The 12,256-nt window shown below is 43.2% G+C and overlaps 1 protein-coding gene across 1 annotated transcript in view; it reads right to left on the minus strand.

Moving 5' to 3' along the window:
* The window catches only part of LOC107298265 (2-acylglycerol O-acyltransferase 2-A-like), a 14,665-nt gene that overhangs the window by 918 nt on the left and 1,491 nt on the right, over window positions 1-12,256 (minus strand). Inside the window, exons 2-5 of the mRNA XM_015827638.1 lie at window positions 9,746-9,924; window positions 4,669-4,870; window positions 2,869-3,043; window positions 2,322-2,521 (exon numbers count right to left, since the gene is read on the minus strand). Of these exons, the coding sequence (XP_015683124.1) occupies window positions 2,322-2,521; window positions 2,869-3,043; window positions 4,669-4,870; window positions 9,746-9,924 (756 nt within the window). The remainder of the gene's footprint in view (window positions 1-2,321; window positions 2,522-2,868; window positions 3,044-4,668; window positions 4,871-9,745; window positions 9,925-12,256) is intronic.

The following is a 12,256-nucleotide window of genomic DNA, read 5'->3' on the forward strand; positions in this document are numbered from 1 at the left end:
GCTCATCAACTTCGTCTTGGCTGGGATTGTGCTTCTTCACCAGCTGAATGGGTTTTCCCACTGGAGGGATCCAACAGGAGAAATAATAGTTTAATAATTTAATTTAATTTAATTTAATTTAATTTAATTTAATTTAATTTAATTTAATTTAATTTAATTTAATTTAATTTAATTTAATTTAATTTAATTTAATTTAATTTAATTTAATTTAATTTAATTTAATTCTTATTATTCTATTCTATTCTATTCTTATTATTCTATTCTATTATTATTCTATTCTATTCTATTATTATAGAACAGGAACGGTTCCTGGAATGGGTGTGTCTACTTTAATGAAGAGAAGGACGAGGACATGATAGCAGTCTTCCAGTATCTCAGGGGCTGCCCCAAAGAAGAGGGAGTCAAGCTATTCTCCAAAGCACCTGAAGGCAGGACAAGAAGTAATGGATGGAAACTCATCAAGGAGAGAAGCAATCTAGAACTAAGGAGAAACTTCCTGACAGTGAGAACAATTAGCCAGTGGAACAACCTGCCTCCAGAAGCGGTGAATGCTCCAACACTGGAAGTTTTTAAGAAGAGACTGGACAGCCATTTGTCCGAAATGGTGTATGGTTTCCTGCCTGAGCAGGGGGTTGGACTAGATGACCTCCAAGATCCCTTCCAACATCATCATCATCATCATCATCATCATCATCATCATTATTATTATTATTATTATTATTATTATTATTATTATTATTATTATTATTATTATTATTATTATTATTATTATTATTATTATTACGTTCCATTCTATTCCATTCCATTCCATTCTATTCTACTTTATTCTTTATTTTATTTTATTTAACTTGACTTATTTTATTTTATTCTATTTTATTACTTCATTTTATTATTTTATTTTATTTAAACTTGTGTGCCATCCATTTCACCAAAGGCGTCTATAGGCAATTTACAGACCTTGTTTAAAATGCACTACAGGTAGTCCTTGACTTACAGCACTTCGTTTAGTGACCGTTCAAAGTTAACAACGGCACTGAAAAAAGTGACTTATGACCAATTTTCACACTTACGTTGTAGCCTCCCCACGGTCACGTGGTCCAACTTCAGAGGCTTGACAACTGGCATGTACTTACGACGGTTTCAGTGTCCCGGGGTGACACGTGATCCCCTTTTGTGACCTTCTGACACGCAAAGTCAAGGGGGAAGCCAAATCCACTTAACAACCGTGTGATTTAACGTAACAATTGCAGTGATCCACTTAAAGAGTGTGGTAAGAAATGTTGTAAAATGGGGCAACGCTCACTGAACAAATGTCCCAGCAACAGAAATGTCGGGCCCAATTGTCATAAGTCGAGGGCTTTCTTTTTTCTTCTTTTTTCTATTTTTTTATTAACTTTCCAATTTTACATTTGAATATTTAAAAAGCCACATGGTGACTGGGTTAATCAATAGTTCAAAAACAAAATCTTAGTGCAAATATCAGGTTACAACATCAGATATTTCTTCTCTTTTTCCCTTAACATTTACTGTCTCGTATTCAAGTTAGTACATTTCTCATTATATCAACTCAATAAAAACATCATTATTACATTTATCCAAAAATTTAGCTTATGCATTTCTTAATTACATTCAATCGTCGTAAACCAGACATGTCAAACACAAGGCCCGGGGGCCGGATGCGACCCACGAAGTGGTTTCATGTGGCCCGTGAAGCCATCCTGGAAACAGTGAGGGAACGGCCCCTGCTGCTTTGGCCCTGGCCCAGGCCAGCCGGGAGCCTATGTACAATTTTGTGGTGGCCATCTTGGGCACTTGCCCCAGTGGACCATGCCTTGGCACTTGCCCCGGTCCCACCCCCTTCTCCCAGAGACCCTCAGATCTGTCCCACTCCTGCCCAGGCCCCCATGGGCACCCTTGATGCTAATGATGTAGAACTGGCCATTCCCACCCAGTAGGCCACACCCACTCCATCCACGCCCACCCAGTAGTCTGCACCCACTATGGTAACACCTACCCGGCCCCCCTAGGGCAACCGCAATGCTGATACGGCCCTCAGTGAAATTGAGTTTGACACCCCTGTCGTAAACAATCCATATCCTGTTATTAATTTTTACCCAATGTTTAATTTCTCATCAATATTCCAATTTAACCTTTAATATCACCTTAGCATTTCGAGCTGTGTTTCCTCTCTCGCCTACCTGGGAAACCTAATAAGAGGAGACCTTGAACAATCCTCCAAGAAGGAAGAATGTGTCCAGCAGATCCTTCCTTGTTTTACCTGCCTCTCATTTCTGGGTGCCACGGAAGAAACACAGACTTACCCACGGTGAAGATTGGCTTCCGGTATGGAATAAACCCAAAGGTGTACTGGAAGATCCCCCTGGTGTAGAAGAGAGGCAGGGAGAGTCCCATGATCTTCTGCAAACGCTCTTGTGTCCACCTCAGCCAGGATCCTTTGGGGTTTTCGACCTGATCGTACAGCTCATTCTCTCCGAAAGAGAACACGGGGACGAGCGGTGTGCTAGGAACCGAGATGAACCAGAAGGAGAGATGGAACCAAACAGGTTGAGATAATCGAGGAAGGCTGGGTGGCTGCAAATAACGGATTCGAGTACTCTTTCTCAAGCTTTGCACGTTGAAGGGAAACACGGTAATAATTCATGTGATCAGTGGTGGGATTCAAATAGGTGAACAACCGGTTCTCTACGTGGATGCCACTTCTGGAAGTCCATTCTGGGCCTAGGCAACAAAAAATTAGCTACCGGTTCTGCCGAAGTGGTGCGAACCGGCTGAATCCCACCACTGCGTGTGATGTACATTGTACAAGACGATCAGGACCCTCCCCCCAAAAAAGCTGTTCCTACTTACCCATTCTCTATGGCCAGTCGAACGAAGCCCTTGCGGTTCTCTAACACAAGGGTGTAAGCTCCGGGATGGGCATCTAGGGCTTCCTTGGCCCCTCCCACAACTATGACTACAATATTCCCACCTTCCTTCTTCCTCAAGACATAGGAAACAGATTCCTTGTCCGAGGGAATAAAACCTGGGTGAAGCAAAGCAGGAAAAAGAAGAACATTAAAGCCCCGTACAACACACACACACACACACACACACATTAAATAGCCTTAACAGAGAATAACAGAGCTGGAAGGGAACTTGGAGGTCATTTAGTCCAGCCCCCTGCTCAAGCAGGAGACCCTACTATTTCAGACAAATGGCTGTCCAGTCTCTTCTTGAAAACCTCCAGTGTTGGAGCGCCCACAACGTCTGGAAGGAAGACACTCAATTTCCTCCTTCTTGTCCATCCAGGTCACCAATACAGAGAGTCCTCAATTTACGACCACAACTGAGCCCCCAAATTTCCATTGCTAAGCCAGGCAGCTGTTAAGTGATTTGATGACCTTTTTGCCACATTTGATAAGCGAATCACTCTTCTGTTGCCTTTTGGATTGTAGGTTCATCAGTTGGAGTCTGGGTTGCATTTTGTAGCTTTGACGTGGCATCTTTATTTTTCAGTCTGGAATTCATTAGCTCAGTAGCCTCAAGGATTTTTTCAAGTATCAGTTTATAGTTAAGTTGTGGGTAGTATTCCTCCATTTCTATGGTGTTTACAGATAATCCTTTAGTGGAGGCTATTTTTGATAAAAGTCAATGGTGTCCACCTCCACTATAGAGAGTTGTTTTCACCACCCAGCTGTTTCAAGTTTTTATCTTTTTTGATACTGTCAAGGCCAAATCTTAGTCTCACAAGTCTCCCAGTCAAAAAGAAATTCACTTGCTGTGCCAAATATTGCCACAAGATGTCCTCAGTGACATGTAAAGTCTTTCTCAAACTCAAGTTAGGCTTTTATCCGGTTTGAAAAAATAATCTTTTTTTCCAGCTTAGCAGATAAGTAAAGTAATAAGTCCCTGTACGAATAGGAACCTTTTGGGGCCCCAAATATCCAAAAATTACAAGTCCAATTATTTAATCATTTAGATTAGTTTTTCTTTTTTTCCCCCATAGCTTTATGTTCCTAGAGTAGGCAGAAGCCGCCAAGTTAGAAAGGGGGAAAAATTTCCAAAGGCTTTTATAGGAAGGTACTTGGGGTGCAAGAAAGGTAAGATAAGGTCTCACCCAATTCCTCCACGTTGCTTTCGTTGTGGTTGGTAGTGCTTTTGTCTTTTGTCTGGTACGGCTTAGTGATCGGCCATGTTAATGGCCGATCTTTTCTTCTTCGATCCAAAGGAGCTCTCTTAGATCAAACGGGAGGGCTGCCGCCCTTCCGTAATCTAGTGAAGTTCCTCCTCAGTGGTGGTCGCCCCTCCAGGGCGACTTTTGACCCTTTCCAGGGTCTTCCGACGAAGGGAAACCAGACGGCGGAGAGAGCGCTCTCCTCGAACATCCACTGGCGTCGCAATCCGGAACCAGATCTCACTGACAGTGAGAACAATCAACCAGTGGAACAACTTTCCTCCAGAAATTGTGGGTGCTCCATCACTGGAGGTTTTTAAGAATGGACTGGACAGCCATTTGTCTGAGATGATATAGGGTCTCCTGCTTGAGCAGGGGGCTGGACTAGAAGACCTCCAAGGTCCCTTCCAGCTCTATTCTGATTGATAGATTGATTGATTTTGCTCCTCCAAAAGTTTCCCAATGAATCAGAAATCCCTTACAAGTCGGCTTACCTAAACTCATCAAGTAATCCCGGAAAAAGGGGACTCGGAAACACATATTCAACATCATCGGGTGAGGCTTCAGGCCTGGGAAGTGTTTGGAAAAGCCAGTGGCTTCGGTGCAAAAATGAATGCCGCCAGCCACTATGATGCCGTGAGGATGAAAGCCGAAGATGTAGTTCTTGGATGGATCCAAATCTGCCGTCTTCACCAGCTGGAAGACCAAAGACATTTAGGATACTTGTCCATTTCTTATTTATTTATTTTATTTACCATATCTATCTACCATATCTATCTACCGTATCTATCTATTGTATCTATCTATCTATCTATCTATCTATCTATCTATCATCTATCTATCTATCTATCTATCTATCTACCTATCTATCTATCTATATCTATATCTATATTTCTATCTATCTATATCTATATTTTTCTCTCTGTGTATATAGATAGATAGATAGATAGATAGATAGATAGATAGATAGATAGATAGATAGATAGATAGATAGATAGATAGATAGATAGATAGATAGATATAGATATAGATATAGATATAGATATAGATATAGATATAGATAGATATAGATATAGATATAGATATAGATATAGATATAGATATAGATATAGATATAGATATAGATATAGATATAGATATAGATAGTAAAACAATAAAAGTGAACACCAGGGAAAGTTAAAATCATTAAAAGTTTTAATAAAACATTAAAAAAATTTAAAAGATTTTAAAATGCTATAACAGACCTAGCTTTTGTTGGAATCTACCAACATCATCAGGGCACAAATAACTCAATGGGAGAAAATACTTTTATACACCAGCCAATGCCTGCGCGCGACTCCTGGATCTAGTAATTGGTCCCAGCCGATCAAACGTAGTATCCGTCCTGTTCGGCTTCTCCTTACTTCTTCTACTTACTTTCTCATGGGTGTCAATCCTGCCATTACTATCTAACCCTGCAGTGAGGGAAGTCGGAGGCATGATGTAAGTGAGGGAATATATCCATGTCCAATTTACAAGAAACTGAGCTAGTAGAGCTAGTAGAGAAAATCAATATTCAGACATCTAAAAGAGTAAGGTACTTGGGGATCCAACTGTCGGCAAGATGTATTACACTCAAAAGAGAAAATTATGATAAATTAATAGATCAAATTATAGCAGACTTAGACAGATGGAAAAACTTGCAGCTCTCCTTTATGGGGAGAATAGCGACAATCAAGATGAATATACTTCCCAAATTACTCTTTTTATTTCAATGTGTACCAATTAAATTAGGCAAGGATTTTTTTTGAACATTTAAACAGAATTACATCCAAATTTATCTGGCAAGGTAGAAAACCGAGAATTAAATTAAAATTATTGCAGGATGCAAAGGAAAGAGGAGGGCTCGGCCTCCCGAATTGGGAAAAATATTATCAAGCAGCAATATCGGTATGGATAAAGGTTTGGATACACTTAAGGAACAGAAGACTACTGGCATTAGAAGGCCATGCCAGGCAAATAGGGTGGCATGCCATAATGTGGGACGGGAAATATAAGGCTCATCAGTACTTTCAGAATCACCATATTAGATGGCCACTATTAGACGTGTGGATAAAAAATTTAAAATTTAAATATATAGAAATTCCCAATTGGCTATCCATATTAGAGATATTCATGCACCCCAAATTCATAAATTTAGGACGAGTAATCCCATATAAAGATATCTTAGACGAGAATGGAGACCTGAAAACAAGGAAAAGATAATCAGAAGATGGTATAGAGTTGGAATGGTGGGCATACTTACAAATACAGTCGCGATACAGAAAAGACAAAAAAGAACCAGGGATAAAATTAGAGCATACACAATTAGATAAAATCCTTCTAGGAACAGAAGATCAAATGATAAAAAAGATATATCAATATTTATTAGAACAAGATTTGTTAGAGGAACAGGTAAAAGAAACAACGTTAATCTGGAGTAAAAATTTTGGTTACAGTATTGACCTAGATAATTGGCAATCATTATGGGATAGAAACAGGAGATTAACACTAGCCACCTCATATAAAGAAAATCTATACAAGATGTTTTATAGATGGCACCTTCCCTCTACAAGGCTAGCAAAAATAGATAAAAAAACCTCACTGACATGCTGGAAATGTAGAAGGCTTCCAGGGACTTACTATCATATGTGGTGGGAATGTTCATTCTTATTCTTATTCTTATTCTTATTCTATTCTATTCCAGTTCATTCTAGTCTTATTCTTATTCTTATTCTTATTCTTATTCTTATTCTTATTCTTATTCTTATTCTTATTCTTATTCTTATTCTTATTCTTATTCTTATTCTTATTCTTATTCTTATTCTTATTCTTATTCTTATTCTTATTCTTATTCCAGTCCAGTCCAGTCCATTTCAGTCTTATTCTTATTCTTATTCTTATTCTTATTCTATTCTATTCCAGTTCATTCTAGTCTTATTCTTATTCTTATTCTTATTCTTATTCTTATTCCATTCCAGTCCAGTCCAGTCCAGTCCAGTCCAGTCTTATTCTTATTCTTATTCTATTCCAGTTCATTCTATTCTTATTCTTATTCTTATTCTTATTCTTATTCTTATTCCATTCCATTCCATTCCAGTCCAGTCCAGTCCAGTCCAGTCCAGTCCAGTCTTATTCTTATTCTTATTCTTATTCTTATTCTTATTCTTATTCTTATTCTTATTCTTATTCTATTCTATTCTATTCTATTCCAGTCCAGTCCAGTACATACCATTCCATTCCATTCTAGTCTTATTCTTATTCTTATTCTTATTCTTATTCTTATTCTTATTCTTATTCTTATTTTATTCTATTCTATTCTATTCTATTCTATTCTATTCTATTCTATTCTATTCTATTCTGGTCCGGTCCAGTCCAGTCCAGTCCAGTCCAGTCCAGTCCAGTCCAGTCCAGTCCAGTCTTATTCTTATTCTTATTCTTATTCCATTCTATGGAATAGAATGGAATGGAATGGAATCAGTGGTGGGATTCAGCCAGTTCGCACCACTTCAACAGAACCGGTAGCTAATTTTTTGTTGCCCAGGCCCAGAATGGACTTCCAGAAACAGCATCCACACAGAGAACCGGTTGTTCGCATATTTTAATTCCACCACTGAATGGAAAAGAAATAGAATGGAACAGAACAGAACAGAACAGTACAATAGAGTTGGAAGGGACCTTTGAGGTCTTCTAGTCCAACCCCCTACTCAGGCAGGAAACCTTGCACCATTTCAGACAAATGGCTGTCCAATCTCTTCTTAAAAACCTCCAGTGTTGGAACAGAACAGAACAGAATACAGAATAATGGGAAAGAATGGCAGGGCATGGCATGGCAGGGAAGGGAAGGGAAGGGAAGAGGAGATGGAGGAGGAGGAGGAGGAGGAGGAGAAGGAGAAGGAGAAGGAGAAGAGAAGAGAAGAGAAGGAGAAGGAGAAGGAGAAGGAGTAGAGAAGAGAAAAGAAGAGAAGAGAAGAGAAGAGAAGAAGGAGAAGGAGAAGGAGAAGAGAAGGAGAAGGAGAAGGAGAAGGAGAAGAGAAGAGAAGGAGAAGGAGAAGAGAAGAGAAGAGAAGGAAAAGAGAAGGAGAAGGAGGAAAAGGAGAAGGAGAAGAGAAGAGAAGGAGAAGAGAAGGAGAAGGAGATGAGAAGAGAAGAGAAGAGAAGAGAATTCTTTATTGGCCAAGTGTGATGGGACACACAAGGAATTTATCTCCGCTGTATCATCTCTCAGTGCACATGTAAGCAACAAGCGATAAATCATGATCGTAATCATAAAATACAATCATCATTTATCCGTTAAAGGACAGTAATTCAGTGAGTTTTACCCCATTTTGTGACCTTTCTTACCACAGTAGTTAGGCGAATCCCTGCAGCTTTTAAGTTAGTAACACGGTTGTTAAGTGAATCTGGCTTCCCCATGGACGTTGATTGTCAGAAGTTTCCAAAAGGAAACACTGCAACCGTCCTAAGTACATGCCAGTTGCCAAGCATCTGAATTTCAATCAGATCAGCTCGGGGATGCTGCAGCCTCTGTGAAAAGCGCTCATCAGTCACTTTTTTCAGGCCCGTTGAAACCTCAAACAGTCACTAAATGAATGGTTGTAAGTCAAGGACTGCTTGTATAAATCTCCCGTCATCTCCTTGACAGCCTCTTTCTCCACCCATTATGCAGCTAGAGGCTCTGCTGCCTCTTATCCGCTCGTTCCCTAAGGCTAGCAGCATCTCTTCATCCCCGTCTCCCAAGGTCTTTCTCCCATGCCATTATACTTCTTCCCTCTAGGGCAGTGGTGGCGAACCTATGACACGCGTGCCAAAGGTAGCACTCAGAGCTCTCTCTGTGGGCACCCGTGCCATGCCCTGGAGATAGCAACCGTCCCACTTCAACCAGCTGCCCGCTAACTCATCAAGGTCCCACGTGGCCAGATGCATCCCGGCACAGTTGGTTTCCCTCCCGCCCCCGTCCCATCCCTCCTGGCCTCGCATGCTCTTCTTTTCCCCGGCACGACCCACTGCATCGCCTCCTCAGCTGTCGGCCGGCTGTCCAGCTCAAAGGTGGCTTCTCTGAACTGCTGGTGGTGGCCTGTGGAGCCCCAGAGTGTGCCAGTCGAGGGGCTGGCAGGCTGTGGCAGCTGACGTGTCCCCCTAGACAGCCCCCATGTCAGCCCCCATGTGGTCACTGGCCTCTGTGTGCGGGGACCGATGGTGTCAGGCAGCAGCCGCCCCTGCCCCTGCCTCACCTTGCCCTGTGACAATGGCATCCCCGCCCTGCCTCACCTTGCCTCGCCTCACCCTGCAGGACGAGCCTCCTGCCCACAGCCCCACCTGCCAGAGACCCCCTGGATATCCCCCAACCCTGCCCGGTCCCCACAGGCATCTCTCCCCACGAGCAACAACGAGGTGACCACGCCCACCCAGTCTGCCATGACCACCACAGCCACGCCCACCCAGTGGGCCACACCCACCTGGCACCCGGTGATAAATAAGTGGGTTTGGGGTTGCAGTTTGGGCACTCGGTCCCTAAAAGGTTTGCCATCGCTGCTCTAGGGGGACACGTACCGAGATCGGGAAATAATCTTTCATGTATCGCCAGATGACCAAATTCCGCATCTGGTTGGAGCGCCGCCCACCTTTGCTTGGGGTGTCCCAGTTGAACACCCACCAAACAGCATAGAGGGCGCTGATCAGCCAGAAGCGTGTGAAGAGGAGGAGGATGAAGACGGCAATGGAGCACTGACCTGGAGGAAGAAAAGGGAGAATTGTTAGGGGTCTTTCTCGTTAACACGTTTGGTTCCCTAATCGGGAATAACAGAATAACAAAGCTGGAAGGGACCTTGGAGCTCTTCTAGTCCAGCCCCCTGCTCAAGCAGGAAACCCTATTCCAATGGTGGCGAACCTATGGTACGGGTGCCAGAGGCAGCACTCAGAGCCCTCTCTGTGGGCACGCGCGCTGTCGCCCCAGTCCTAGGCCTTCAGCTGTGTTTTATAAAACCTTTTCACTTTAGGCCTCCACCGCTGTGTGCAAAAAAAAAAAAAGGTTCAATCAGTCAATTTCAACTTCTTGCGGGGAAAAAAAAGATCTTGCAAAGTTGGAATTGATTGGTTGAACTTTTTAGTCCCACCCAATCTACCATTACCACTGCAGCCACGCCCAGCCAATGGGCCACACCCACCCAGCACTCAACGATGCATAAGTGGGTTTTGGGTTGCAGTTTGGGCACTCGGTCTCTAAAAGGTTCGCTATCACTGCCCTATTCCATTTCGGACACGTGACTGTCCAGTCCAGGGGTAGTCAACCTTGGCTCTTTTATGACTCGTAGACTTCAACTCTAAGAATTCCTGAGCCAGCCATGCTGGCTCAGGAATTCTGAGAGTTGAAGTCCACGAGTCATAAAAGAGCCAAGGTTGCTTATGCCTGGGTTAGATGAAGAGACCCAAACTTATTGCAAGTCTCACACTGCAGTGAACAAGGACATGCATTCAATTTCACATCTGTTAAGATTGTTGGCCAAGCAGGGACTGTTGCATCTTCGGTTCTTTAGGCATTGAACGAGGCAGAGTGTTGAAACAGCAAACAAATTTATTAGAACAGAAGTAGCTCTAAAAGCTGCTGCACAGCTATTTATACTGTTAGCCTCTAGGTGGCAACCAATAGATTTAAAGTAACAGTTTCTTGCCCCAAGCCTTATTATCAGCTTGGAGACAGCCAGTCTGGCTTCCAGTAACAGCAACTGTTAAAAAATACAGCAATGTAGGTCAGACATTAAGCAAGTGAATTAAAACAGTTGTGGCCAATACATTACAGCAGGGGTGTCAAACTCAATTTCATTGTGGGCCGCATCAGCATTGCAGTTGCCCCCGGCAGGGCGGCCTACTGGGGGTGCGTGGATGGAGTGGGTGTGGCCTACTGGGTGGGCGTGGCCAGCTCTACATCGTTCGCGTCAAGGGTGCCTGTGGGGGCCTGGGCAGGAGTGGGGCAGATCTGAGGGTCTCTGGCAGAAGGGGGTGGGACCGGGGCAAGCGCCAAGGCATGGTGCATTTCTTCATTCCTCACAAAGGGTGACCCCTCCCCAGCATGGGGCTGGTTCCTCGCTGTTTCCGGACAGCCTTGTGGAACTAAGACTGAATGCATTTCAGCATAGATGGCCACCACAAAATTGTACATTGGCTCCCGGCCGGCCTGGGCCAGGGCCAAGGCAGCGGGGGCCGTTCCCTCACTGTTTCCAGGATGGCTTCGCGGGCCACATGAAACCACTTCGCGGGCTGCATCCGGCCCCTGGGCCTTGTGTTTGACATGTCTGCATTACAGGGACAAAAATAGCCAGATAAATTATTGAAGGCTGAGAAATGGGCCCCTTGTCAGACAATAGGCGTGCTGATTTATTACTCGCCTACCAGGTACTTATGAGCAAGGGTGTGACAATTAACAACTTAATAGCTGGTCACCAACACCCTAATTAACCACTAAAAGCTACTCACAACCAGGCACCATATAAATACAACCTGAAGAACAGACCAGTGTGCACCCCTAGTGGAGAGAGAAAAATTGAATAGAATGGAGCTGGAAGGGACCTTGGAGGTCTTCTAGTCCAACCCCCTGCCCGAGCAGGAGAACCAGTGGTGGGATTCTATGTCTCTCCAGTCTACAACACAGTCCTTTCAGCAGTTCCAAAGAGACTCCACACCCATTTGCACCACTCAGGTGACCCTGAGGACACAGATAAATCTCCAAGTGGCCTCAACGACTCTCTAAAAAGGATGCAAATGACCAGTTTTTCTGCAAGGAGTATAAATCCTTCCATTTCCCCACCATCCAGTCAGAGCCGAAGAAGCTTCTTGGATGAGAAGTGAAACATCTTCAAAGGAAAAACAAGAAAGTCCAGTTGCCTCTTGAAAAAGCACCTTTGGGACAGTGATGACCTGGAGGACGGAGAATCTCCTTCGACAACAGATAGCAGAGACAAGAAGTGCCCACTTGATCTACGCTTCCAAACTGACCCCTCTTCATTTTTCCAATGGAAAAACATTTCAGTGCTCTATTTCAAAATAAAAGCAGCAGCATGGTAACCT

The sequence above is a fragment of the Protobothrops mucrosquamatus genome, unplaced genomic scaffold (assembly GCF_001527695.2).
Source record: "Protobothrops mucrosquamatus isolate PMUCROS unplaced genomic scaffold, P.Mucros_1.0 scaffold3824, whole genome shotgun sequence".
NCBI lineage: Eukaryota > Metazoa > Chordata > Lepidosauria > Squamata > Viperidae > Protobothrops > Protobothrops mucrosquamatus.